General features: G+C 44.5%; 2 protein-coding genes across 5 annotated transcripts in view; both read right to left on the bottom strand.

The window, feature by feature from the left end:
* Positions 1-629: 629 nt before the first annotated feature.
* On the bottom strand, positions 630-17,926 carry LOC130152981 (cytosolic phospholipase A2 epsilon-like). 4 transcript variants are annotated; one of them, XM_056347341.1, is made up of 21 exons: positions 17,837-17,926; positions 17,122-17,205; positions 14,364-14,436; positions 13,273-13,409; positions 12,737-12,868; positions 11,232-11,272; positions 10,430-10,472; positions 9,630-9,705; positions 9,264-9,433; positions 9,043-9,123; positions 8,252-8,289; positions 7,486-7,621; positions 6,678-6,814; positions 6,031-6,253; positions 5,248-5,362; positions 4,723-4,860; positions 3,350-3,457; positions 2,684-2,875; positions 2,259-2,425; positions 1,707-1,893; positions 630-1,187 (listed from the first exon to the last, which is right to left on the bottom strand). In XM_056347341.1, exons 1-21 carry the CDS (start codon positions 17,861-17,863, stop codon positions 979-981), a joined length of 2,514 nt encoding a protein of 837 aa, XP_056203316.1. In that variant the 5' UTR covers positions 17,864-17,926; the 3' UTR covers positions 630-978. The 4 variants fall into 4 exon arrangements, with proteins under 4 accessions (XP_056203316.1, XP_056203317.1, XP_056203319.1 ...); XM_056347342.1 differs by having other exon boundaries at positions 2,307-2,425; XM_056347344.1 differs by lacking the exon at positions 1,707-1,893.
* A 2,820-nt stretch (positions 17,927-20,746) lies between these two features.
* LOC130152980 (cytosolic phospholipase A2 epsilon-like) overlaps positions 20,747-27,457 on the bottom strand; it is a 33,572-nt gene continuing 26,861 nt past the window's right edge. Inside the window, exons 17-21 of the mRNA XM_056347339.1 lie at positions 26,842-26,949; positions 25,444-25,635; positions 24,485-24,651; positions 22,996-23,182; positions 20,747-21,849 (exon numbers count right to left, since the gene is read on the bottom strand). Coding sequence (XP_056203314.1) covers positions 21,644-21,849; positions 22,996-23,182; positions 24,485-24,651; positions 25,444-25,635; positions 26,842-26,949 — 860 coding nt within the window. The 3' untranslated portion in view covers positions 20,747-21,643. The remainder of the gene's footprint in view (positions 21,850-22,995; positions 23,183-24,484; positions 24,652-25,443; positions 25,636-26,841; positions 26,950-27,457) is intronic.

Here is a 27,457-nt window from a genome sequence, read left to right as displayed (position 1 = left end):
TATTGTGCCTGTTTTCAAAAGTAGCAAGAGGGATGTGGTAAGGTGCCAGCAGATGCGTTATATACACTTTACCTGCACTACTGCAAAACACAAAATCTTCCCTCTTGCACCAAGACCATGTAAAGCCTTTTCTCCCTCATGTGAGTGCCTCCTAATTCTGCAGGTGCTGAGCTTATGCAAGACTCAGCCAACAGCAAGGACAGGCAGAGCTGGCGAATTCAAGGGCCTGCACATCCTTGCTCTTGTTTGGAGGGGGTTTACAGCTAGCAGCATGTTGTTCTGTTCAGCTTGTATTTCCAATTACTGCTCACACCAGGAGTGGGGCAAGGGATGGGTAGCCGAGAAGCAGTGTGGATGCACACAGGGGGGAGCATGGTGGTGGTCATGCAGTGGAGCACTTCATCACCACCCTTCTGCTTTCTCAGCTGATCTGGTATCCATGGCCTGCCACTCCTTTGCCTCTGTCCAAAGCCTTCCTTGAAGGTGGTCTGTAGCCACAAGATGCCATATGTCATGTGCCTGCCTTTCTTTAAACACTTGCCTACAACGTGCCATGGCCCCAGGCACAAACGTGTCCCACAGGCTGCTGTGTGGCCTCACCGTCACCTCGCAAATGCAAAACAAAAAAGCCGAGTCAATAAAACGCTTTTAATGTGGTCTGCCCTGAACATGTTAGACTTAAAAATTTCAAATTCTGCCTCAAGCCAAATAGCACCATGCTCATTATCACCTTAGCACCTTCTTCGTGGCTGCCCATCCTCTATACCATACAATAATTTTGTACTCCACTGTTGTAGCTTAATTGCAATGAAATTCTCTGGAGGAAAAAAAGTTTCTCTTCAGTCTCTACTTTGTTCACCTGAGATCGCCATTTAGCAGAGTTGAGCAAGAATCCTTTGAAGCCTGCTGGCTGATCGTAAGGGAGCTTCAGTCTCCCGACAGGTTCAGGGACACAGAAGCATCCTGCCTTGTCTGACATTATTTCTTTCTCTGCCTTTTCCGTGCCACTGCTGTGTGCAAGGCCTGCACAATAAGGTCTTTGTTATTCAGGATGTTGTATTCACCCAGCTGAACCAGGCGGTCGTACACCTTCTCAGTGTATTGAACCGAGTATGTTGAATAAGGGGAACAGCAGCCATAGAGGTCAACTTTGCCATCTTCCAGCTCTGACTCGGAGCGCTTCTGACCTAGGAGGAAGGGGAACAAATCACTGCTGAGAGATGGTAGTTACTCTAGTCATAAGCAAGCAAACTCTTAATAGAACAGGTAGAGGAGATATCTCTCCACAGAGAGAGTTCTTAATCTAAATTACTCTTGTGAGTTTAAATATATTTTTTTTTTCATAGCTCATTCTTTTTCAAACCGTCAGCTCCATCCCTGGCTCAGGTGGATATCAGCTGCTTCACATGATGAGGAGATAAAGAAGCTGATTATTCCTTACATGAGTCTACACTGCAGTTCTGAGCTGCACCTGTGGCTCACATAGATAATCAAACCTACCTGCAAACTAGCTAGCTTAGGGATAGAAACAGCACAGCCACAGCATCAAACTTGACATGGTAAAAAAAGTAATTTTAAGCAACAGAGAAAAATCTGATGTGTTGAAATAAGCCAAAAGTACAGTTCAAGGGTTGGAGTATCAAATGTAGTCCCTTCAGTACACTGACCATGATGTCAACCTTTTTTTAACGTGTTTGATTACTTACCCGGTGCTTTGTATTTTTGGAAGGTGTCATTAATTAGTGGGAAAAATAGCAGTACTGGTGCTCCTGGAGTCTCAGCACCATCAAAGAGGTAACACTCCTTCAGGTTTTTCCTGTCCTCCTCACTCAAGTCCACCCTGGGAAAAAGGATCCCCTGCTCTGCGCAGTACTTGCAGGTCTGGTCCAGAGCCTTGAGCAATGAACAGAACAGTACTAAGACTTAAAGGGGATTTCGGGGCTCAGGATTTCTTGGGGTCCAGTAACAAAGGAGGCATTTTCCACGCTAGCTGTGTGAAAGCTCTGAAGCCCCAATGGGAAAGCAATGAGAAGGTTTTTGTTTTCTCCGAGTTCTCAGTGCAGAATGGTTGTATCGTACAAGAAAAACAAATGAGGATACATACGGCCTATAAATGAAGTCTCATGCTGCAGCATTAAGACAAAAATGCTGCTGGGTAAGACTTTTAGAAGGAGCAACATATAAAGCACCTAAAGATTACAAACTTCCAGATAATCAGCTGTTGAGGAACAAATAGCCACCGCTTCAATTCCTCTCACCTGTACCTGGGATCCCGCGCTGTAATTTAAGTGCAGGATGACGTCTACCTTTCTCTCTGGCTTTAAAAGTGGCATGATGCTGGTGTTGATGAAAAATCCCGTGTCCACCAGCGACAGGAATTCCTCCGACTGCGTCAGCTGGTTGGGGAACGCGTCCAGCACGGTATCTAAAAGCGAAGGGTGTTCCTTGCCGCAAGCGCGAGGCCGGCTGGCCCGCCAGGCTCACCCCGCACGCCCCGCGCCCCCTCGCAGCAGCCGCGGCCGGGGGGCCCGTGTGCCTCCCCGCGGAGCCTCCGCAGCGCTGCCAGGAGCCACCGGCGAGGGGCCCCGCGGCCCGCCCGCACGGCGGCGGCCTCCGGCCCGGGGCGCGCAAGCCGGGCGCTCGGCGGGCCGGGCGGTGCGCCCTCCGCCGCCATCCCCATTACCTTTCCAGCGGCGGAAGCGCGGGCTGCTCAGGTAGCGCCGGTGCAGCTGCAGGCCCCTGAGGAAGCTGCGCTCCCGCGCCAGGCAGGGCCGGTCGGTGAGCGCCCCGCGCAGGGCGCGGCCCAGCGGGCCCGGAGGCTCCAGCAGCGCCGTCCCCAGCTCCTGCGGCGGCAGCGGCAGCGGCGGCTCCTCCTCTGCGCGGGGAAAGGCGGTTAAACCCGGGCAGCCCGCGGCCAGGCCGCCAGCCGCAGGAGCGCCGCCGGGCCTCGGCTGAAACGGCTCCCCGGGCACCGCTGAGCAAGTGACAACGGCAATGAACGCGGCCGGCCCAGGGGGAGGCCCGGGAGCCGCCTGCGGCAGGGGCCAGCGCTGCTTCGCACCACAGCAGCTCCTGCCCAATGTGCTCAGAATCTTGTTGCTTTACTAATCGTTCACAGATCAGTCTCGCTATTCTCGAACGTTCTACACCGGTGCTGAGCCCCGCAGAGCGCACAGGCTGCTGGGCGGTGGATTTCCACAGGACCCAGGCCGATCCACGCGGCCTCTGAAGAAACACTCCAAAAAACGCCCGGTGCACCACACACATCTCCCATAACAGCCAGGTGTGATAGTTGATCTAACTTTACCTAACAATAAATACACAGTAAAGAAGAAGTGTGATAATTTACCTATATTGTCGATTTTGTCCCGGGTCCACCTGTGCCAGAAATCTTCTGATGAGTGGGACAAATTCCAGATATACAGCACATTCAGTGAAAATAAGCTACTCCACATGCCTGTACAAGGAAAGAGCTTTCTGACTCACACCTTCACAGGTCATGAAGAGAGAAACTGTTACCATGACATGAAATTAGCAAAGTTTCTGCTTTTCCTTAGTTTGCTTTAAATGGATGATGTGTCATTTTTACTTGGCTGCTGGTTTTTAAATTTTATTTTGGTATCCAGGTTTTGTCTTGTGGCACTTAGGGCTGGATATACATTCTAACAAATGCTGAGTTTTTTGTGAATTAATATGATGTAAGGAGCTTGGGTTTTCGGAAAAAAACCCAACGAAGTATCACGAGGCTTGTCTAAAAAGAAAGGATGAAAGTTTGCATGCAGTCTGAGAGCGTTGGTGAGGAATTATATTGATAAGGGCCTACCTACAACGTGATCTTACAGCGACTGCACGTGTAGGCTTCCTCTTTTGAGAATAAGCCTGCTGACAAACGGAGGGATCAGTTTCGACCTTGCATTTTTGAGCTTCAGAAATAATTTATTTGGTTACCCCTTAGGGCACAAGTGCTCCACTGGGTTTTGGTTCAGGAAGCACAAACGTATGCACAGCCAGCACAGGCTCAGGCTAAAATAGTAGAGTGTCTGCCTCATTCTAAGTAACACGGCCAGTCAAAGAGAGGTTTGCATCTTGAACTGGGCACAAGCTGACACCTGGTCTCTCTGTCTGGAAGACATGTACCTGCACTCCACATCAGTCAACAGCAAAAGTGCTGCTGGGTATGACCCTGCTGCCTCCCCCTCAGGCTTGCCCAGGCAACATGGAAACAGGCCAGTGACATGTGGCCGGAGCAGACTCTTGGGGGGGACCTGGCATGCTCAAATACACCCCGGGGCACTGGAGAATCAGCACAAAGGCTCATGTAAACTGTCTATAGGAAGCACACAAATTACTGACTGCCTGTGAGACAGGCAAGAGGCTCTGGAGTTCACCCTTCTGGAGCAGCACGAGCAGAACCGTGGATTCCCATACACCTCAATTTTATTGTTGTTCTGGAAGTGATACCGTATTTTTATTCAAAACTAGCTTTAAAAATGAAAATAACTATTTGCCTGTCACTTTGAATTTTCTTTTTGACAACAAATTGAATCCATTATAATAAGTATTCATTCAGCAATGAGATATTTATCCTCTCTGGTGAAACTGCCCTGTCAGTCGTGCACCAGTGCTTTATTAGCGCTTAGTTTAGACAACTCACAATTTAAAAACCAACCAACCAAACAACAAAATCCAAACAACCACATTCAGATGTTTTTAAGAGCTTACCTTCTAAGAAGCAGATCCGGGATTCAGGGATCTTCTTCATCAGCCGACCCATGAAGAACTCACTGCCAAAATCCTCAACACGAACAAAAGCTCCATATTTTTGCAATCCCACCTCATAAGGGGTGAACTCCACCCATTCTGTGAAAAGGATTACAAAGAAGAGAACAACGCTCAACTACAGCCCCCTTAGCTGTAGATAAAAATGATGTTGCTATCATGGGAGTGAAAGGAGTTAAAAATTAAAGTTATATCTGCAGTTAATCTAACATTCCAGACCAATAGCAACAAGCCGTAAGCAGGGTGCAAATGAAAACTCATAAACATGAAAAGGCTTTGGAATACTTTTCTGTCTGTTGCATAGACGGTCAAACTTTTATCTGACCACAAGGACATTATGCAAACACACATCAGCTTAAATTCTGGTCTTTAAATGAGAGAGCTTTTTTTAGACTATCTGAAAAAACTGTCCCAGGGTTTACCAACTTAAATGTAAAGACAAATGACTCCCAGAAGTCTCATAATTACCTTTGAAATCCCGAGTGCTATAGTTGTTCTTGACATTGACTGCAGTATAGATAGGCAATGGGTTCTGACCACGATCAATGGCCCGTTGCTGATCAGAGAGTCTATGGTTGTCTTTCTGTGGTTCCAGAAAAATGGTTACACTGAGATGAAAATTAGCACAGGAACATTTCTCTGCATCTAAGCTTGCAGGGCAGAAAAATTTCTGCCTCTAGTGTATAATGTGTGCTGGGCTTAAATTCTGAAATGTTCCATATTTTTCAAAATTCCTGAAAGCGTTCTGTTACTGAAATATCTGCAGGCATCCAATCTGATGCCAGATAATTTGATGACCCATTAGGATGAAAATGGAAGGACATGATGAAGAGCAGAAAGCAATACTTCAGCTTAACATGTTATACTGCAAGGTTATGTAAGACCTCTCACATATTTCAAAAGCCTGCAGGTCTGTTTGTTAATACCTCCCATGGGCATTAAGATAATGTCCGTAATTTCGCTATTTCTAAACAAAATATTTGCAGAATATGCCCCCCAAAATCTTAAAGTATAATTTTTTTTCAAAATGTTAATCTTGGAGTTCTCAGAAAAACATGTCCAAAATCTCACAAGCAAGAATGCCGATTTCCACCATGGCTGGGCATCTAAACAGCCGCCACCTAATGTTTTGGAAATGGCTGTGCATTTGCACACACAGTGTCTCGTAACAAACAGAAAAACATCTTCTCCAGGAATTAACTTTCAGAAAATTGTAAGCCACTGTAAATGCTGCTGTATGACATACCGTACCCCATCATGCAACAGAGATTCCAGGACAAGTCCCCAGAGATCTATAAAAGATGTTTTGCGCCCCTCTTCTTTCCGTTGACACAGCTGCTTTTTGTAATACTTCAGATACTCCAAGGAAAGGGAATTTATTTTGCATTTTGTCATATGTTTTCGAGCCTCGCTTATTTGCTTGTCAAGATCCTTTTGTGACCAGTCAGGATCTCTGTACAAGTTTGACATGGTCCTAGGAAGAGGAAATATATATTGAAGTGGGGAAAAAAAACCACACCAAGGTTTGAAGTCGGCAATGGCTACATTTTATGTTTCTATATTAAGTTCTTGATTTGAAACTAAGTAAAGATTTCCTGTCTTCAGTTACCTAAGAAACTACCATGCTCCCTTTGAAGTCGCAGGCATTACCCTCTATCAAAATGGCTTGAGCAGTATTCCATAAGCTGCTCTTATAAAAACATTTATTTTTGTGTTGTTGCAAATTATGTGGCTTTCCCCCATGAAAAGACTAAATCTGTCAGTTTTTGAAGAAGATAAAAAAAACAGGACTGCTGAGGAGGTATTATAGGTGGACTGCTGCATGTCAGCTCCAGCCTACTTCAGCTCATTGGTGTCATCAGGAAGACTCCAGCCAAGAGCTGCCCAGCCCTACTTACCATGTGGTACCAGACAAGCCAGTCAGGTATGTGGCACAGTCCAAGACATTGAGCTTCTTGAGCCCCCGCAGGCTGCCGTACAGCGCGGTCAAAGATCGCATACCTCCTCCCGTAGTCATGATGGCCACCACTGGGGTCTGCACAACACACGAACAGAAAGGGCTGGCGTCAGAGTGCAGACCGCAGCTGACCGCGACTCTCAGCAGAGACCCCCCCGCTACATCGAGCCCAACACCACCATGCATGTCCAGACAGAGACTTCTTTCCAAATGATTTCTACTGAAACATAAGCTACCATTTATTTTATAAAGGAAAACAGGAGTAAAAGTAATGACAATTTTTGCTTAGATGACTGACACTTGTCTCCAATGTGTTCAACACAGATGTTTGATAAAAAACAAATGAAAATGCATTAACTTAAACCAAAAGAGAGAGTAAGAGAGAAAAAAGCCAGTTGTAAAGGCAAGAATTAAAAAGAAAACTCACGGGTCAGAGACAGGAGGAAGGATTATCAACAAGGATAACAACCGTAGGGTAAAGACTCTGGAAGAAGCAATTTCTGTATAAGGAGTATCTAGCCTGGCTTGCAGTGAAGGTGTAGCAGGAGAAGAGTTAAATTCAGGATAGCGACTGCAGAGGACACCAATGGCAGGGTGAGATTAGGGGTATGGGGCAGTATTGGAAGTGTACATAAGTTTCAAGATTAAGAAAGACCAGAAAAAAATTTAACCAGGAAGAGGTCATATTATGCTGTTATGCCCCCACTGCTAAGCACTCCTTAGATATTTTGAATGTTTTCTCTACAGACCTCATGGTCCAGCAGATCCTGTTCCAGCTGCAGGACCTTCTTCAGAGCAGGAGCAACATAATTCTGCCTTTTGCGTAGAAAGTCTTGCTCTTGCGCACAGAGGTCAAACCCTAAACGCACATCAAGGCAGTCTGGGCTGGAGCAGGGATCAGGAGAAAAGAATATTCCATTTTATTATTGGTAGACAAGCTCAGAGTTTCCAATACAAGGAAAGAAGCGAGACCCGCAGAGTACTGTGTTTACAGGAGGAGCCTTTGCTATGCTCCCAAGCAGGTAGAAAATGCTGCGTGGAAGAACAATAGGAAAAGGGACTGCTAAACTTCTAAACAGTTATCAAAAGAAAACCTAAGGAAAGACATTCCGGCAGATAATGTCTGAGACATCTGCTGTCTGGATTCTCTCATGTTTTAGCCTGCACTGAGAGCTGTAGGAAAGACTTCCATTTGTCTTGAAGCAGGCAGCAAAGTTTACCTACTTCATGATCAACAGTACCAGGTGATCAGCTGCACTCTCACACTGTTAAAGAAAAGGTTAAAGACTGTGCTGAGCATAACACTGACTAGCAGCTTAGAATGTTATTTCTTCTATTTTATACATCTTTTTTCATTATTCATGTCTCAGTATGGATTAGCTCATGTGAATTCCACTTCACTTCATCACACCACCTACTGTTCTACTGTGGGTGCCTCCTCCCCAGTAAAGAGCCAAGGGTGAGATGGGTTTAGCTAAGGACACATTAGCCTCCAAGAGTAGGCAAGTCTCTTACCAGTCTTCTGCCTTTGCATATAAATCAAATCCTTTATCCTGGAAAGCAAGAATGCAAACAGTGTAATCGTGACAACCTGCTTTAGCACTCCTCCCCGACTGCCCCAGGAGGAATTTTAGCCTCTGCTGTCCTAGCAATGCAAGTACAAATCAGGAGCTCTGAACAATCCAGCAGCCTGTGTGAACCGACTGCAGCAATTTATTGTCAGGGATGTTGTTCAGTAATTCCCAATGTTTTCCAGTGAATGTAACGTCTGAGGACAACGGCTGTTTACAGAGGAAAGTAAAGATAATTTGTACCTTCCTCATCTCTGCTGACATTACCTCTCTGGGGCAGCCAGCCAGGCAGCAGCCACACTACCGTTCTACACAACAGCATTTGCTCCTCACTTTCTGTGGCAGCTTATGCTCTACAACAGCTGGGATCCTTTCATTCTATATGGATTTTGTCAACCATGAATCTAAAAGTGCTTTGCAAAGCATGGTCAGCATCAGCATGAGACTGGCGCTAGCTTAAGTTAGTGCAGGTGCCCCACTGGTGCATAAGAAGGGGAAAAGCAGAGCCTCAAAATTTAGCATGAAGTAAGATCGGGGTGTGGAGTAACTCCCACACCCACTCAAACAGAACAAGGCACAACCTGCCCTTATCACCCAAAGAGCTACCACTGTTAGACTGCGGCATCTTTGTCTGCCGGCTTTCATCATCTGAAAGTAACCTGGTAATCACTGGGGCTGATGCAGACTTCCACACTCAGGTTTCTCAACCTCTCCCACAAAAGAGCAGGCACTTACCTCTGCCAAGGTTATTTTTTTTCCACTTGGAAGGGAGTGAAGTTCCACATTTGGAGAGCCTGTATCATATGCACGAGAGTGCTGAAAAAAATGCAAATATAGATAGTTTATATTGTAAGGAATGTTGCTCTCTTTCCACAATGCAAACTGACATTACTATTTATGGTGCATGCTACTTTACATGCCATTATTATGTTTTATAAAGTCTAGTTATAACATACAAAGGAGGGAGGTCGTTTCTTCCCTGGTAGCATCACATCCAGCATTGGCTGCTTGTATTTGGCATAGTGAAATTTGGCAGGAGAGCAGGAGCTGAAGACCAGATCAGATCCCAGCAGAATGTCTTGGGTGCCCTCGTAAGAGCCTTGCACTTTAAAGGAGAATTCTTTCTCTAAGGAAGCAACACAAAAGCAGACACAGAGTAATTTTCTCATCAAAATGGGAAACAATGTTTCTTATAGAGTCTATCACAAGCTGTTCTCATGTTTCAGATTTGCTGGGGGTTTTTTATTCTTACATTAAGCCGATTGCCTTCATAGTAATAGCACATCATGATTTAAAAATAGCTGATGGAGAAATAACCTCACTTGATAAAGATTTCTTCTCCTTTTTCTTCTTCTTCTTCTCAACCACTTGAACTTCCAAGCAGCAGATTTGGCGAGACTGTAAGAGACGTGAACAATAAAATACTTCATATGGCAGGGAATTTTCTGGTCTGAGATTCTGTTTCCTAGTCTAAGCTCCTCCCAAGGAAAACATTTTCTCTCAGCCGTGACCTCGATTTCAGATGCTGGCTGAAACAGGAGGAGTCTCTTGAGAAAGTGGACACAGCCAGGGCAAGGCTGGGGTTGCAGTTTGAATGAACAGGGCTTGCAGAAGGAAGAAGGTAACGACAAAGTGGAAAAACAGCACTTTCCAGGATCCCTGCAGAGATGTGGAAGACTGATTTAAACAAAAATAATGAGGGAAAGAAGCTAATAAATGAGCAAATGGAACTGTCAGAAAGTCCTTTTCAAAAAGTCCAGTTATGAATGCAGGACATGACACATGCCTGGGACAGGACAGTCCCCATCACTGTAGCAGTACAGGCGTTCAGAAGGAGTGAAGTCCAAGGGAGAGTTTGCTGCTGCACCAAGGTCTCAGACCTCAACCACTTCCATGCGTTGCCTTTGCAAGATCAGAGGATGCTAGCACGGGGATCTCCCCGCTGCTCCAGCTGCAGCCTCCCCACAGGTGCCATCCAGGAGGATGCATGAGGCAGCTGATGCAGCGGGAATGTTTCAGTGCTGGCCTTGCTCAGTCAAAGGGCATGTTGGGCTAGTGACTGTGAGTCAAGTGAAACAAGCATGGCAGCAGGACAAGAATGATGACAAAGCACAACACTCACCACTAGCACTCCATTAGTAATGATGGTTTCAGGAGGGCCTGAGCTAGGAAATAGGAAGAAAAATACATTTTTAATCACTCAGTATAATTACAGTATAATTAATGACCCACACCCTTCTGATTTTCCTCTGCTTATTTTTAGCTGTGTATTGGATTTGAAAGAAAAGTCCCAGGAGACTCACGGTACAAGTTTCCTCACTCTACTCTGTCAAGCCCCAATCATCATCCTACTGGCTCATCCAGTCCTGGAGTCCTTGAGCTCCGGGGGGGGGTTGGGGGGGGTGGGGTGTTAAAAAAAAAAAAAAAAGGTACTGTGGGGCCAAACCATGTAGTAATTTTATGCTGAGCCCCAAGCTGAGGTTGCAGATGGTTTCACAGAATCCAGTTTTCTAAAAAATGCAGTTTGCCAGTGGATGGGACAGAAAGGGCTCTAGATCAGAAATCTGGGCCTTATTCCGTGTCGTGCTCTGAAGGGACGCATACCCACCCACTCCCCATTAATCTCAAAGACAACTGTGTAACAAAACAGCAGTCCCAATATCATGGTCTTAAACAGTATTCATTACACTAGGCAAACAAAAGGTTTTAGGGTGTGCTCCCCATCTGCCTGAAGCTCCGGGGAAGTCACCCCAGCACACACCAATTTGCCACATAGCTCGTAGCACAGGTTCCTCAGGAAACCATGATCATCGTCAGCATCATCAAGAAATGATGCACTCTGGACAATTAGACTAGATTATTTCATGCCTCTGAATTGCTATTTCTTCCTGCTGCAGACTATGTTGCATTTCACATTTACTCACATATTATCCAATGCAAATCCCACCTCTAACTCCTCTTGTCTCTGGAAAATAAAGAAAGGAAAATGTTTTTGCCACTAGTCTCCCTGTAGTTCTCGTAATGCAGGTTCTCACTCTAGCAGTATCTGTATGTATGTGCTATTTGGGCCTGCAAGAGCATTTAAAACAGCGGCACCCTCTACCTCACATCTGTGTGTCTCGAGCCTCAAGATGTTTTATTGACAGGAAGCTTCTGGATGGCTGTGACAGCAGTTTTTAACAAGGCAGGCAGCTTGCCTGCTTCTGCTGGGACACCAGGGACAGAGCAGGCGGAGCTGCAGTCTCACAGCGAGTCCACCAGCAAAGAGGGTCTGCGGGGGGAGCAGCCAAAATGCCCTGGCCTAAGGAGGGGAAAGGGTGACATGCAGAGCAGCTGCGTAAGAGGACAAGCACTTTGTCTGGCAACGTGTTGAAGGCACTGGGGCAGAGGTGAGCCTGGCACTGAGGCCTCGCCTGCAGGGTGGTGGAGGACAGCGTGATCCCTAGGAGCAGGAAAGCACGGGGGAAAGGAAAACAAAGGTGCAGCGCAAAGGGGTGAGGAGCAGAGAAGTGAGATCATGCTGTAGGTTACTTAGTTGCTAAATTACCTGTTGCATGAAAGACACCTAAAAGTTGTTAATAATAGCACAAAAAGATTTACAAAGGCCTGAAGAGCATGAGCTCTAAGTACAGTAGCTGTGCGAACACAGTAGTGAAAGGCTGGGGTATCGCATGTGTAACCACCCAGTCACAAGCTGGGTTTCAACTCGCCAAACGCTCTGTTTTACCGAGCGCTAGTGGAAGCCTACGTGCTACGCTGCTCCTCTGGTATTTTGCAGAGGAAGAAATGGTCAAATAAGGCATTTAAAGATAATGAACTGCAGAGTGGAGTTTGGGCGTGTGTAGATATGGTGCATGACAGATGTACAAGATATTGGGAGGGAAGTGAACCACGAGAGGGATGGACGGAACATACTGAGAGTTGGGATGTGCGGCTTCCAGAGCCTCCCTGGACATTCAAACCAGGAATATTTCTTGTTGCCCAGCTGAGTGGCATGCCTTAGACACCTCATTTGAAAACCCACGCCACAGTCCATAATTAGGAACTAGTCAGGTTCAACATTTGGTTCCAATCACAGAGTTATTACTTTCCAATTACTAGGTTAAGTAACAAGTTACGACAAAAGCATCATGTGCTAGCATGGACACGCCCCTCCACCCTCGATGGGGGCAAGCTTAGCAAAGTGACAATCTTGCAAAGACACCTGAAGTTTGTGAGCCTCTGTAGCCAACACCAAACCCTTCAGCACCTACAGATCCAGGTGTGGAGAGGCTTTCCCATGTCAGAGTGAAAACCAACTCCCTTGTATGTGGCTTGCCAATTCATACACAAGAAGGGAAAAAAAAGGGGAAAATTTGCAAATGACATTTCAGAAAAGCAGACAAACACGTTCTTGCCAGCCTATTCCATTTCCCATTTCAGACCTCACCTGTGAATCGCACTTGAAGTGCATGAAGACTTGCTCCCCCAGTGAAAGTCTGGCTATATCGAAGTACACAGTGAATAGGTGGTCATCTCGAGTAACAACATCCTTATCATAGAGTGCCAGCTCCAGCACGTTCTGGGAAGGAAGGGAAGGACTTCAGAAATGTGTCAGGTTTCGTTCAAAGCAGGAGATCCCAGGGACAGCTGCTCGAGTCAGCTGTTTTAAGGAGTGGGAGGACATAAAGAAAGAGAGCAGGAAGGGAAGAAGGTGGAGGGGAAATCGACTCCATGTGGGCATCTCTCTATGAGGAGGAGTGAGAGGAAATCACAGACATCTCAAAGGTCATATTCTGCCCATGGCTGAGAGAGATGCTTGTCTTCCACAGCATGGAAAACTACCATAAAGATATGGGCTATTTTCACATCTTCCTGCATCTTTCCTTGCCTCTGAAGAAAATTACTACTGTCCCCTGTGCAAAAGGATAAAACCCAGCAGTCGCTCCCTAGGTTGTGGTTAACAGGGAAGTCCCAGCTCAGTACCTTGACCTGACTCTGGATCCTGAAGTAGAAGGTTTCATTCCAGACAGGATCTTTGCAATTCTTGATGGGTTTAGTCAGAAATTTGTCAGTTGACGCAGTCGGCAGCCACAGGCTCACATAGCAATCTGTCTGGCTTACTGTATGTCAAAAAACACATCTAAAATGAGGATTTGCTCTAGAAGAAAGAATGAATCAAACAGCATGAAGCTTTGCTTTCAAAGAAAGGCATTGTGATACGTGATGATATATTTGCTCAACATAAACATTACAATTCAGATAATAGGAATGGAGAAAAAAGAAGAGGGACACGATTGTTCTCTGAATACATGTGATTAGATACAATAAATGCATTAAAAACAAAGGGTTGTCGCCTCGTTCTGTCATCAAGCTATCAGTTTAGCCCAGGATAAAATAATTCCGGACAATCACAGCACCCTATATCTGCAAGGGTTAAGGAAACTAAGTGATAGCTTCTATTTGAGCCAGACAGAACATTTAAAAAAGCCCAAATCATAGAAGAAAAATGTGTCTTGATTTCTGCATAAGTAAAGCTATAATCTTCTATTATATTTCAGTTGCAAGGCTATCAGGAGCGAACCTACAAAATGTAATAACATCTAACAAGGTTTTATCTCTGAAAGCTGGTACACAGGGAGTCAGGGTATAGTAGTTTGGATTGCTTAGCCTTGAGAAAGCTTTGAGTACAAGCTAAATTTGAGATAAGGCTACTCCATTTTCACTACTTGCTCCATTATCCCAACCAGTTTGTTACATAAATATACTCCAGAAAAAAACACAGATCTTTCCACATTTCTTGCCTTCAACAGACTGCAGAGCTTTCCCTGCTCCCTTTAAGGATGCAGAGAAATATGTGCCATAGGTACAGCTGTGACCTTCTAGAGTTACCTCTGCGCAAAACAGGGCTGCTAAAAAGAATAGCAACGCACTGCATTCATTGCTGGAACCATCATGCCCATGAAAGGAATTCCTCCATCCATGGAAGAAATCTAAAAAGCACTTTTTCATGGAGCAGGGCTAGCTAGTACACCATGAAGGTTAAGGGGACTGTACAGAGCACTGCAGCTACTTACAGACATCTGCCTGGCGGATATTTCTTGCTCTTATGACCCTTACAGTCAGTAAGTAACACAGAGATGATTCTATCTGCAGGGGAAAGAAAAACATACAAAAGACAGGAATGAATGCTGAAGGCAGACAGCGTATTTAAAACATAGACACCATTAAGACAGAAAAATACCAAAATCATGAACAACTTAATTGGATTTTTCTATGTGACTATGAAATGGCCAATACATTTATTTTCCTACTGATGTCTAAATCAAGTACTAGACTGAAAGACTTCTGTACTTCTATAGCATGATATGTGGATTTGTATTATTATAGAGAAGTTATTTGCTTTCTAACTAAAATCTAGCTGCACAAAGTGGTAAGATTCAGACTCAGCTTGGGAGAACATTTGTTAAATATCCAAGGTAGAAAATAAAAAGCTGCCTTAGACTTTTTCCTAGTGATAAAATTATCGTTGTGGGAACCACCTCTCATCCACTCATTACACATGTTCAGCCTCCTGGGCTACGGGATATGATTTTCTCATATTCCTGCTCTTTTAAAGGCGCAGTACTCTCCAGAGGTGATTGCTGACCTCTGAACCCCACAATGCTTTTCATGTCCGTGGAAGAGATTGCTGCTTGGCACTTCCACCATGCTACTCACTGTGCCTGTTTTCATTTTCAGGGACATAACTTCCCCCCTTGAGCTGAGCTTACCTCTCACTTTTTCTTGTGAGAAGTTTTTCTGTAGCTTTGAGCCACGTAATTTCTTTGTGTCTGGAGTTTCTATGCACTGTTTTGCATAAGCAGCAGTGTTTTACACCTGATAAGAAACTGCTCCCTTTGGCTTCCCTGTTTCATATTAGTCCACATCTCCAACATTAAGGCCATATGCTTGACTTCTTAGGCTCTCATTTTGCTGTTTTGGTCTCATGTTGGAGCTCAAACATGAGTCCATATCCCTTCTCCTTTTACCGTAAACAAATAAATACCATTAATCTCCATTTCCACCTAACATTTTGTTTCTACAGTCACAGTAAAGGGGAAAAGATATAATACGTTGTAATATAAGTCAGCAGAAAAATCAGGCTCCAAAGGTTCTAAAATGCAAAAGCCATTTAGTGCAACTACAGGGTCACGGACCCGTAGTGACACCACCTGCTCCCTCCACCTATACTACAAAATGACTACAGAAAGACCATTGCGAGTCCTGAAGTGGCATTAGTGTGACACTGACCTCATTAGTCCCACTGAGAAGGATGTGTGACACAGGTACTGCAGGAGAGGAAGACTTTTGCTCTAGTTGGCCTGGCTGAGCAAACCAATTTGGTATGTACTGTGTTAATAATAAGCCATGCTTACTGTCTGTAAAAAGTGAAGTGTGTGGAATATATGTCCATGTGATGTCTCTCATATTTAACCTGAGTGCATCAATGCATGCAGCCAGGGCTAACAAATATGTGTTATTGAGTCTGGGGGCAGTTAGCAAGTAGGCTAATAAAGAAAGAGGTAAAATTAGCCTCCAGGTAACCAAAGCACTCCATTCTAGTAAAAGGCACCAACAACATTTGTGCTGTTCAGCTGCACAGCAGGCAACTGATTGTGCAAATCAAGTATGTCAAACCACTGCTAAGAGTCCAAAGAGCAGCTGTGGATAAGACCACCAAAGGCACTTGTATTTGTGTCTAGAACCTGACTCCCGAGGCACAGAAATGAGGCAGCTACAGGTGGGAAGCATTCAGATTAGAGCCAGTAACGTGATGCCAGTCACTGGCTTTGGAACAGGTACTTTCCTGGAAGGGCTCAGCTCGGTTTCACATGCCGGGTCCCCTGGAGCCACCTTCGTGGCTTGTGACCCCAGCGCAGCAGGAAGGAGTGCAGACTGAACAAAATACTCGGGCACATAGATGTGCCCTGTCATAACCAGGGAGCCTTGGCTCAGACATTACAGAGGGACAAGTAACAAATGGCCAGAATCCCATCAGTGGCGAGTTCTGCCTAAGAGATCGGAGAGGTTTGGTTTGTTCTTCTGAACCTGCTGTGATCCCTGCAGTGCAGAGAGCTGCATTTTAGGGGGTGTTTTCTCATCTTTGGGTTTTCCATTCAACTAATCAACAGAAAGGTTTGCCTATACCTTAAACTGTAAGCACAACACCTGTTGCTCAGCAACTTAACTTAGCTCAAAACAGAACACGGGAGAGTTCCTAATTATTACTGAATAGCCTCAAACTAGAGAGAACAAGGTAAAAAAATCCTTTTCAGTGCATCTGGTCCTCTCACGTCCCAGAGGAAAGATTTCATATAATGCGTCTGAAGTCTCCTGGAAAAGTGATGGTTTTTTGTAGAGTCCAGAAGAAGGATTAATCCAGGAAATCAGGTGTTCAAAATGCACTTCAAAATTGTGCCATACTCTTTGTGGGAGTAAGGGGCACAATTTCACAGCTATTACTACCTACACCGACAGTAAATTTGCCCCTGTGCTTTAGCAAGAGATATGTAGCAGAAAGCCTATTCAAATCCATCCTTTTAAAGATACTAGTCTTGTTAAAGCAGGGTTCATCTCCCACGTGCCAAGGATAGAAAACAGCACTGGGACTTTAACATGAAGCAATACTGTAAGTGAAGTGATCAAAACAATAAGCAGAGAGCATTCCGCGAAGGGAGCTGGGCAAGTTACGGCAGCGGTTTGGGAGATGTTGAACCCAAGGTGTTCTCACCCAGGCTCCGCCCAGCAGGAAAGCCTCTTTCGGTTTTCTTTTGAAATTCTCCTTTGCAGTACCTTTGTAACAGGAGTCTGCTGTTCTCCATCAGGCTTAAGCTGCATAATTCCTTCTCCTAGCCGAGCAGTGCGAGTGACCAACTCCTGCAACAAGAAGAGCCAGCGTTACCCCTGGAAAAACCATCCCGTCTCTTAAAAGCAGTCTCCATACGGAAGCAAGAGCTGCAGAACACCAGTGGCAGGGAGCCCACAGAAGGTATGCCCGTCTTCTGCAGTGCCTGGTGCCACTGCCTTCGCCCTGCTCGCCCCAGAAAGCCCGAGCAGAGGCGTAGCACACAGGTACGGTCCACCCTTTGCATGACACACGGGGAGGGAAGGCAGCTCCTGGCCCTGGCTGTTAAAGGAACAGCAAACCTGTCTCCCATAAACACACTCCGTCATGAACCTTGCAGCTTGAAGCACGTTGCCATGTTCTTTAATACTTATTCTAAGGTTGCATAGATTGCAATCTCTAAAATGAAGGAAACCCCTAAATGTACCAAATGCTCCCTTTGTATATAAACTCTTACTCCCCAAGCAGTTTTCACTTCCTTCCTATGGTTTGCTATTATTTTTAACATTCCGATAATGAGTTCTTGAAGCACTGACTTCCTCCATTCTGCACAGAGTCATTTATAGTCAATGGTAGGTCAAGAAAGCTGCACCGTCTTTGCGCTACGTGCAGCATAACCAGCTGAGAGCCCAGATGCCTGGCTTTGCTCTGCACCCTTCTTACCTGAGACAAAACGTCACCTGGCTCCATTGTGGTCACTGTCAGGGACACGTCCAGTGTTACCTGTGGCAATGCAATTTCACATCTCCCAGCTTCCACAGGCACCAATAGTTTAAGTGTCTGATATGCAGGTGAGCAACTATTTTATAAACTGACTCAGAGCCCCACCTCTGCCTGATTTCTTAAACCCAGGTATTCCCCTCCCATTTTCTTATGCTAGGAAACTGAATCCTGTGGTCCAACAAGTAGGAAAAAATACCTTTGCCTGTACAGCGGGTGGAAGTATGCTGTTTGAGTCACTTTGCCCAGCACTGGCCAGTGGCAGGTTTATAACTGATGGTAAGAGAAGGATGCCCTTTTACCTAAGCACTGAACTTTCCACTTACCAGGACCTCAAAGCCTGCAGCAGTACATATTCTGCAACAAGATGCAGCAGCAGTACGTTAATTGGATGTAGGTTACCCATGACAGTAAGCAGCTAGGATAAAACAGCTAATGAAGAAAAAAAGGGGACAATGCTATTGCTCTCATATTCAACTGGTTCTTGCAAAAGCCCATTTAAGGCTTTCTGCAACACACTTTGCTACAATCTCAGGTCTAGGTGTGCAGAGCAAACACATGCACACACGCACACTGTGGTTTATATCTACCCAGCCTTGGTCCAGCAGGGTTGGGTATCTCCTCAAGTCATTGTATCCTTTCCTCCTTCTTTCCTATGGTTCTTTATTATTTTTGTTCAGTCAGCGTCCTGAAGCAATGACTTGCCTTAGCTTAGCTCCACCCACTGTGAACACCTCAGCACCACTTCAGCTCAGACTGACTCTGGCTGTAACCTAGCTGCCCTTAAGCGCCTGTGTCTGACCCGGTGAACCCAGCAAGCCAGAAGCAAAACTCTGCACCAGCCACATGCCGCCCTCCGCACTGTCCTCAGCACACCTGGGGAGCCACCGCTGCAGCAGGACACCCACACCTGCCCCATAAGCACCCAGCTGAGCCCCATGCCAAACATGGCACAGCTCCCAGCTCAATGGAACAGGACCAAAAAGGGCAGCCAAAAACTCTTGCATCTTCAGCAGCTCATAACAGATCAAAATCTCTGGGGGAAGGGAATTCTTTGGCTTCCCTGCTCTCCTGGTACATTGCTTATGAGCAAAAAGTTACCCATTCCCTGAGCGTTCTTGAGCTTACCGGTCAAGTGTTGCTACCAGCCAGCACAGTTCCCCTTTCCAGATTCCTGTCCAAAATAATACCAACAGCCATCATGGTCAACTTGGTAGAACAAATTGTTGCCATAGGCTATGTTATTTCACAACACTGTGAAGGGTTGTGTCCACATACATGGCCTGTTTCCTCTGTGTGTCAGCTGCAATGACATAGCTTGACAAAATGCATTCTTCATTAGGTCACAGAAAACCCTTGGCAACATCAGCATCTTGCAGTCATAGTTTAAGGTAGTGCTTTATTATGACATGTCCTTGGGAGGGCTAAGCTATAAACCAGACTGTCCACCAGAACTGAGGCTCTGAGGCCATCACACACACAGTGCCAGTGGCCAAAAAGCTCTCGCTCTCACAAATAATTTTTGCAATCCACATTAGAGACAACCCTTGGGGGAGGGAGGGACCATGGCTCACTTTGTACCCCTGCAATCTGTCTCCGAGACATTCTTTCACCCACAACACTCACAGCAAATATTTGGTATGCATTTTGCAGAGAGAAAAACAGTTTTGTTCTCCTGGAACAAGGAACACACTGTGAACCTGAAGCATATTACTGAAATGCCTGAACATGTGAAGCAAGGCAGAATTTTCATTTTGCAAAGAAGCCTTTATTGTCCAGTGGTGTATACACAAAATATTTGCATGTCAGTAACATTTCTTCAGAGCTGGAGATGGCATGAGTTTATGGTCGAAAAATGTTTATTTTTTCACACCAGGGATTTCAAATGGAGGTAATTCCCAGGATTATATGTAGAGCACGTAGCACCGTATTTCTGATCACAACTAGTGAAACTATCACAGAACAAAAGAACCCGGCAGAAGTACATATTCATTCAAAACCTTAAGAGTTTCATATGTTAATACTTATGCTCTGCTCTCCAGGTTTGCACCATTAGGCTACAGTTGCACAAAGAAGTAAGGTTTGGCTTGATATTGTAGATGACAAAAGTGTTGGCACAAGTCACTGTGAACCAATTTGTAAAGATAATTTGTCATTATTTCTTGCTAAAATGAAAATCCTCAGAGCATCATTCTGCACCAAGCCAAGCACTACTTGACTGTAAGTGAACCCTGTTACTTTCAGGCTAGGTTCTCTGGGCTGACGAGGCAGGCAGTCTATTAAATAGAGGTTACATTTCAAAACAAAGACATTTTGTAAAACATTAACATGAAATGTTTCAACTTAGCCAAATATTTTCCCTAGTTTATTTTATCTTCAGATTATGACAACTAGTTGATAGATCTTTTCACTGAATAGATTCTTTGTTCAGAATTCTCCCTGTTGTCATGAGGACACAAAACTTACTAATAAAAAAAAGTGTCTTTTCAATTTGACTCACTCCTGGAATGCAAAGGTTGTTATGTGTTTACAGTGTCTAGAGCTCACCCTCAGCACTTTCAACAGTCCATTTATGGACACTTTCCATAACAGAGAAAGTGAAGAAGGTTTGAAAAATGCAAACCCACAACAAATGCTATTGGTGGGTTTGTGCTAGATCCCATGGAGGGTCTGTTTCAGTTGTTTTAACATGGTCTTAGTTGCTGCAGACCACTAACTCACTCCTGCTTCTCTGCACAGTTTGAACAAGCAGAACTAAACAAATAAACATTTTTGTTGATAAGCATTATGTTCCTAAACTATTTAAACAAATTGCATTGAGTAAAGTGGAAGTAAAATTTTTTGTTTCAAGCACTTTTTAATTTAAGAAAGGGAAGTTTAACATGAGAAGTAACTCAACTGGGAAAAAAAAAATATTCCAGGATGTTTTATTTCGAATGCTTCAAATAAAATATGTTGACTTTTTTACATACTGTTTCAATACAAAACAATCAAAACTAACACAAATTCACAGGAAATTTTGATGTGCCCAAATTACACCTTTTGCTTTACAAAATTTCTTACGTGAAAAATCTTACACCACTTCCTCCTAAGTTGTTCCTTCCCATCTACATATGATTCATTCACAGCCCAAGAGAGCCCAGGGGGTGGATGTGATTCAGGGGGCTGGCTGTGTGCACACACTTGTCCCTCTTACATTTCCAGGCTCTGCAACTGCTCTTCAAGACACCTGTAAAACAGAGTTAAACCAGGAATCCAATGCCAGCTTCCATCATGTCTCAGGTTTTCTTCGTTTTCCAGGAGCGGATGCACCTTGTGTTCCATGAAGATTCATGGGGAGCAGAAGTTTATACCCCCCTTCCTGACGCCTGTAGCTGTGTCGGCTGGTTTGTATTACTTCAGTATTGTGGTAGTAAAAAATTATTTTCCTATATGTCATACTTTATAATAAGTTAGGCTTAAAACAACACTAATTTTTAAAATCTAACAAGGATTCCAGGTAAAGAGTTGTTCTACAGCCAACCTTAATTCAGGGAACAAAGCATATGTAAAAATTACGCAGGCAACATCTTTGCCTTTAGAAGCCACTTCTTGGGAATGGAAAAAAAAAAGAAAATGCAACAAACCACTAAGCCACCAGGGACAGTTTCTTTCAGTAGGGTAGAACAGCCCATGTTCAAAAAGCTGTGTCCCTTCTGTGTCCCAGAGTGTGAAAAAACTCTGAGAAGACAGGGGCAACCAGGCAGGTGATTAGCACATGTTTTGCCTTCTTTGCATCGCTGTCTGCAAGGCCTGCATAATCATCTGTGAGTTGTTCAGGATGTTGTATTCACTGAGGTTCAGCAGCCGACGGTAATTCTCATCAGTATACCTGACTGAGAACATGCGGTAGGGTGAAAAGCGACTGGTCAAATCGAGTTGTCCTCCCTCCATCTCAGAGCAACAGCGCTTGACACCTGGAGAGAAAGACAAGTTGCTGCTGTGACATGGTGTTTATCCCAGTCAGCGATAAGCTGTCCCCCACAGTCCAAAGATGGGGATTTTTCTCTGGAAGAAAATTCATAGGGTTTAAATGCACAAATAATGCAGGTCATGTATCCCCATGCCTAGTCAAGAGGAGGTCATGTCCCTGAAGTAATGACAGCAGAAGGCAGAAGTGAGGGACGGCATTGTAATGGTCATCTACAGCCTACTCATAAATATCTGCCTCGTTTAAAGGCATGGATCAGTCAAGTATATCAGCCCGAAAAGGCACTCCAAAAGGCATTGCCGGTCTCATCCTGAACAGCTGGGACCTCTACAAACTCCAGCTGAGGGAGGGGAGTCACTAGTAACAGAATAGAATTTGAGAAAGGAGTAACAGAAACACGGGGAAACCTAAAGTTCCTGCAATTCCAAATGCAGCCTCAAGGAGCCTGCCACCAGGATGCATCTCTACATTTCCATTTCTTGTGTCTCCCAAATTCCACAAAAGCAGAATTTTAGACTTTACCTCCCTGCTACCAAGGAGCAAAGCAAATGCATCCTAGTCTCACTGGCAGCAAAGGAGTGGAATACAAAGCCTGGCAGAAAAAGAACGACAGGCCCTCAGTACAGCACAGTGAGCAAAACGACCCCTGGGCTAGCGCCGTACCAAATGGAGACACACCGATTTTGACATTGCAGGCATTCAGCCTGAAAGCCAGTTTCTTGCCCCCACCCTGCCATTCATACATGACACTACATCTCCTAAAGTGTAGAATGCTATCCCTGGAAAACAGACAATACATGCAGGGGAAAATAATCTGAGCACACTATATTTTTCCCAGGAAAAAACTTTTACAATTAGCCAGCAATACTTTTATGTTACAAATGGGAGAGAGATGAAGGTAAGCACCATCCAGAAGACGACGGCTGTATCTGTCCTCTTAGGGCCGCAAGGATGATATGAATGAAAATAGTAGCTTTGGCACAGAATGGGAAAGCAAGTTTAATTAGTTAAAGTGCTCCCCGTGAACCCAGTCAGCAAAGATAGCCAGCAGCAGAGAAAGAGGCTCTACCTGTGTCAGGGAAGCAGGTAGTGGTATCTTTTGCTCAGTGCTTTGCCACTACTTGTAACTTACCCGGTGCTTTGTACTCTCGGAAGGTATCATTCACAAGGGGAAGAAAAATCACGATTGGACATCCTGGCAAATCTGAATCTTGGAAGAGGTAGCACTCCTTCAGATTTTTCTTATCTTCATCAGTCAAAGAAATTTTGGGGAATGGGATATTCTGCTCTGAGTAGTATTTGTATGCCTTATCTAGAGACTGGAGTATCACAGAAATGGTCAGCATCGGAATTCAACCTGGTTGTCTTAAAACCCCCAAATTGTTACCTAGTATTAAGGTTTAGCGGCTCAGATCCATAGGGTGAGCTCCTTTTTATCAAGGGTTACTCTACATATAGCTACCACACATAGTAATCAAAATGCTACTCACAAGCTGTAAACACTATTTCAGGGTTACAGAATTCATCCAGGAAACTGCTTTGTAAAAAATGGAAGCAGTTGGCAGAGGTTTAGGGTAAAGCATGTAATTTCAGTAAATGAAAGAGCCTGTTTAATACATTGTACAGAATTAACTAGAAAAGAAAACCAGAGCAAGAAAATATTTAAGGTACCTTATTACATGCATGGAAGACAGGAAATAAGAAAGTTTGGATGTGCAATTATGTCTCTGCCTGTGCGGGTATTATGGCACAGGTAATTGAGACTGATATTTTACTGAGAAATTTAGAAGTACTAGGCTATTTTTTTTCCCTGAAATGTTTAATACACTGTCACGTCCTACCACGTACTGTGTTATTTACTATGCACCATCTAATAGTGGACGCCACCAAACAGGAAATAGTTTCTACAAAATACCTTAAATCTGCAGCAGCCTTTCTTCATAAAATTAATCTAGGCTGAAATGAAATGTCTTTACATGTATGTCTCATGCGTAGTATGGCTTACTATCAGTAGCGCAGCTGTTCTCATTCACAAAAAATAATTCCACTTAAGTGGGCCAAGATGCTTCATAGCAAGTTTCTAACTAACCTCAGTTTCTGAGGTATAATGACCCAAACTTCTTTTCTGCATGGCCTTATAGACCGCTAATCAACTTTATCTCTGTGAAACTGGAGTTTCTGCAGGAAAATGCTTGTCACTGAACTGTCCTAGTAGCATCTTATTTGTCAGCCCAGAAATGATCTGCCTCTGACTATCCACTTAACCGCTTTTGTATCCGAACTTAAGTCAGGAGAAATCATTTCCTCATCCTTATGCATGTTCCTGTGCAGGTCTGGAAACCTGCTTGATTCAGCATAAAGCTGAAGAGGCTCTTCCCATGACTCTGGAAGAGACCAGGCTGACGTCCTCTTGAATAACTCAAGATGTTCATAAACCAGCAAGAGAGATTCCAGGAGTGGCAGGAAGAAATAGGAATAACATTAATCACTACGGTGAAAAACACAGGGGAATGCAGTAGTTAAAAACTGAACAGCTGAAATAACTAGAAGTTCTAGGCACTATAGGCTAGACATTTACGAGCAAAAGGAGAGACAACACATGGTAACAAGATTCTTCTCACCGAGGTATGTGATCCAGTAGTGTAACTTAAATATATGATGACATCCACTTCCCTCTGTGGCCTTAAGAGTGGTGGACTGCTGGTATTGATGAAAAACCCAGCATCTATCATGCCCAGGTGATCGGGATTTTCCATCAGCTGGTTGGGACGCGAGTCTAACACAGTGTCTGAAAGAAAAATATTTCTTAAAATAAGAAATGATCTGTAGGTATTTTGACTGGAAAAAGAAACGCAAGGTGGAACTGACTGTCCCAGAGGCCTGGTTTAATTTAATTGCCACATTACTGGATTGTTGAATAGGTGTGGGAAGGACTGCAGAACTCCACCTGTTCTGAAAAATCTTCTATATTGAGATCCCAGGCAATATGTTTAGTAACTTGTCATACTCATTAGTGCCCGTAAACTACTTCTAATACTTAACATAAATCTGCCTTTCTTCATTTCAATCACTGTTTCATCTTATCTATCATGGATTTGAAGAACAAATTATTCCCATGCCCTTTTACATGCAGATTTCTGCCTCCCCCTCAGACCCTTCTTCTTTGGGCTACAAAGCCCCATTCCTTTCCAGCTTTCTCTCACAGGTCATATTTTCGGGGATATCCCAGTTGCACCTAAGTTAGAGGAACAGTCTTGCCAAACTAAGCTTTCTCCCACGTTCGCTCTGCTCTTTGCTACTTTAAATTCGGTTCCGTCAGCTGCAAGCCTACCCTCTCAGTCTGGACTACAGAGATCTCAGCTAAAGCACAAAACACATGCTTGTATTTAAAAACAGTCTTAAATACCTGGCGACACTGAAGTCTTAGTCTCTTCATCTCTTCTCTCCGTTCAGAAAAGAAATGCTCTTTCAGGAAATTTTTTCTTTTTTTCCCCTGCCAAGCCTGACAGAGTTCTTTCCTAAATTTCCTCACCCCAGAACCATCTGAAAACGATGCCTGTTAAATATTAGTCTCCATTACCTTTCCATCGATGGAAGTGCTCGTTCTCCAGGTAGTTGTTATGCAGCTGGTAGCCCTTCAGGAAATTGTGGTGCTGGGCGACGGAGAAGCGGTCAGTCAGTGCTCCCCGAAGAGCGCTAGACAGGGGCCCAGGAGGAGTATACATGCGAGTCCTCAACTCATGGGGTCTCGTAGGCAAGACCGGGTCTTCATCTAGAGGAGGGGAGAAAAACCGGTGAACTGTTTGTTAACTGACATTCATTTCTGGTTGTCCTGGTGCATAGGAGATCTCAGGGCTTGTTCTGGGATGATGCATTAAGCACACGAAAACTATTCTGAAGGAGAAACGTGGCTGCTGGACAAAGGTCTGCTGGTGGTCTTAAGCTTTGGCGTGAACAGTTCGTCAGAGGCAGTCTTCAGTGCTGGGAAAGGGACACCTGAAGGGAACTAAGCAATTCAGAGAAATGTCCTGTCAGAAAGACAGTTACACATCCTCATGGGAAGAGAGCATGAAACAGAGGCAAGCATAGAGAGAACGGGGCTAAAGCATATGCTCCCACTCAGATGGGCAACAACAGGGCACCGTGGGGTCCACTGCAACTATGACAGCTTCTACCTTATAATCACCCACAGCTACACCAGCATATGCTTAATCAGTAGAATGAGAGCATCCCAGGAAAACCTGGGGCATACATTCATAGTGAGAAACTACAGGTAATTTTCAGGGTGGCTACATGGCAGCATATGTGGGTGAAAAGCAGAAACTAGACAAGGTGTGGTTTCTTGAAATCACAACCTGCTTTGCCACACCAAGTGGCTGATGGCACAGCAGAAGAGACTTGGTGGTTTCCATGATTGCACAGATGTATTTCCTTATTTCCAGGATGCCTGTAATTATAGTTACTATCATATTAAATGATCTAGCAATAAAACCATGGTTTCTGTATTGCTTCAGAAAATACCCTCTGAGCCTCATTTATCTTTGTGCCAGGATGAATCCAATGTAGTAATTACTGTACTGAGTAATAAAATAAAACCCCAGGAAATATTGATTAACCAATTGATATTTGAGTTCATTCTCTGCACAGGCAGTAAAAATAACTTTATTCTCTGCCACTGGTTCTTGGTTCTGTATGGCTGAGTGAGAATGGGCAATGCCAAAATACTTCCCGAGAAAGGTGTGACCCCACTAAAACTTCCTCTTAAGGACAGAGCCTTTTAATCCGTAGGATTTTATTAAGTCTAGTAATTACAGCAGCACTTCCCTGATTACCCTCTTCCTCTTAGTCTTTACGGTGGGAGGGGAAATCACTATCTCTTAGGATGATCCTATGATGTTGGTTTCAATGTAGTTGACAGGATGAAAAAGGCATCCAGGAGACCGAGTGACCAGAAATGAAAGGTTTAATAATTTCTTACCAACTTCTTCTATTCTGTCTTGTGTCCACCTCTTCCAGAAGTCCTCTGAACTGTGGGAGAGTCCCCATATTTGTAATAGGTTCACAGAAAATATACTGCTCCACATACCTGTAAAAGGAATTAGTGAACACAAGGACACATTCTAACAAGAAACTGCCTTTTTCCATCCATTTTGACCTCCAGGATTAATTTCTCAATGGCCCTACTTCAAATACTTCCAAACTTTTGGGCTCTTAATTCTTCTTAACTTTCTGTGGCGTTGGTTCAGGTCATGCTGCCATCGATTCTGCACCTAACCTACCCCACGGCTCTGCTGCACAGTATAGAGAGAAGAATGGGAGAGAAGTAAAGCAGAACAAACAAATTAAGAGCTCAGATGATGCAGACATCACAAAAACATCCTTTGCATCCCTGTCTTCCTTACTACAGCTTCTCTTTTTCTGCATATGCTCCGGTCAGCTTTCACACACCCTGAAGTCTTTCACAGCAGGATGAACTGGCTCCTCAGCCATTGCCTTGGAAGAGCAGCTCCCACACCGCACTGCCTGAAGGCTCGCAGGTGCAGTGGGCTCCTGCTCCTCCGCACGCTTTTTTCCTCCATCCAAGACCGTCCCTC

This window comes from Falco biarmicus, chromosome 7, assembly GCF_023638135.1.
Source record: "Falco biarmicus isolate bFalBia1 chromosome 7, bFalBia1.pri, whole genome shotgun sequence".
In the NCBI taxonomy this organism is placed as follows: Eukaryota; Metazoa; Chordata; class Aves; order Falconiformes; family Falconidae; genus Falco; species Falco biarmicus.
The sequence above is the reverse complement of the archived record's forward strand: the minus strand, read 5'-3'. Positions and strand labels throughout refer to the sequence as shown.

Bases quoted from the DNA above. Each gene is read 5' to 3' on its own strand.
- LOC130152981 (XM_056347341.1), bottom strand. From the start codon at position 17,863: ATGGAGCCAGGTGACGTTTTGTCTCAG. The intron at 9,706-10,429 runs GTGAGTGTTGTG...CGTCTCTTACAG, and splicing joins TTACTAATGGAGTGCTAGTG to TCTCGCCAAATCTGCTGCTT. The intron at 3,458-4,722 runs GTAAGCTCTTAA...TTCCTTGTACAG, and splicing joins CCGGATCTGCTTCTTAGAAG to GCATGTGGAGTAGCTTATTT.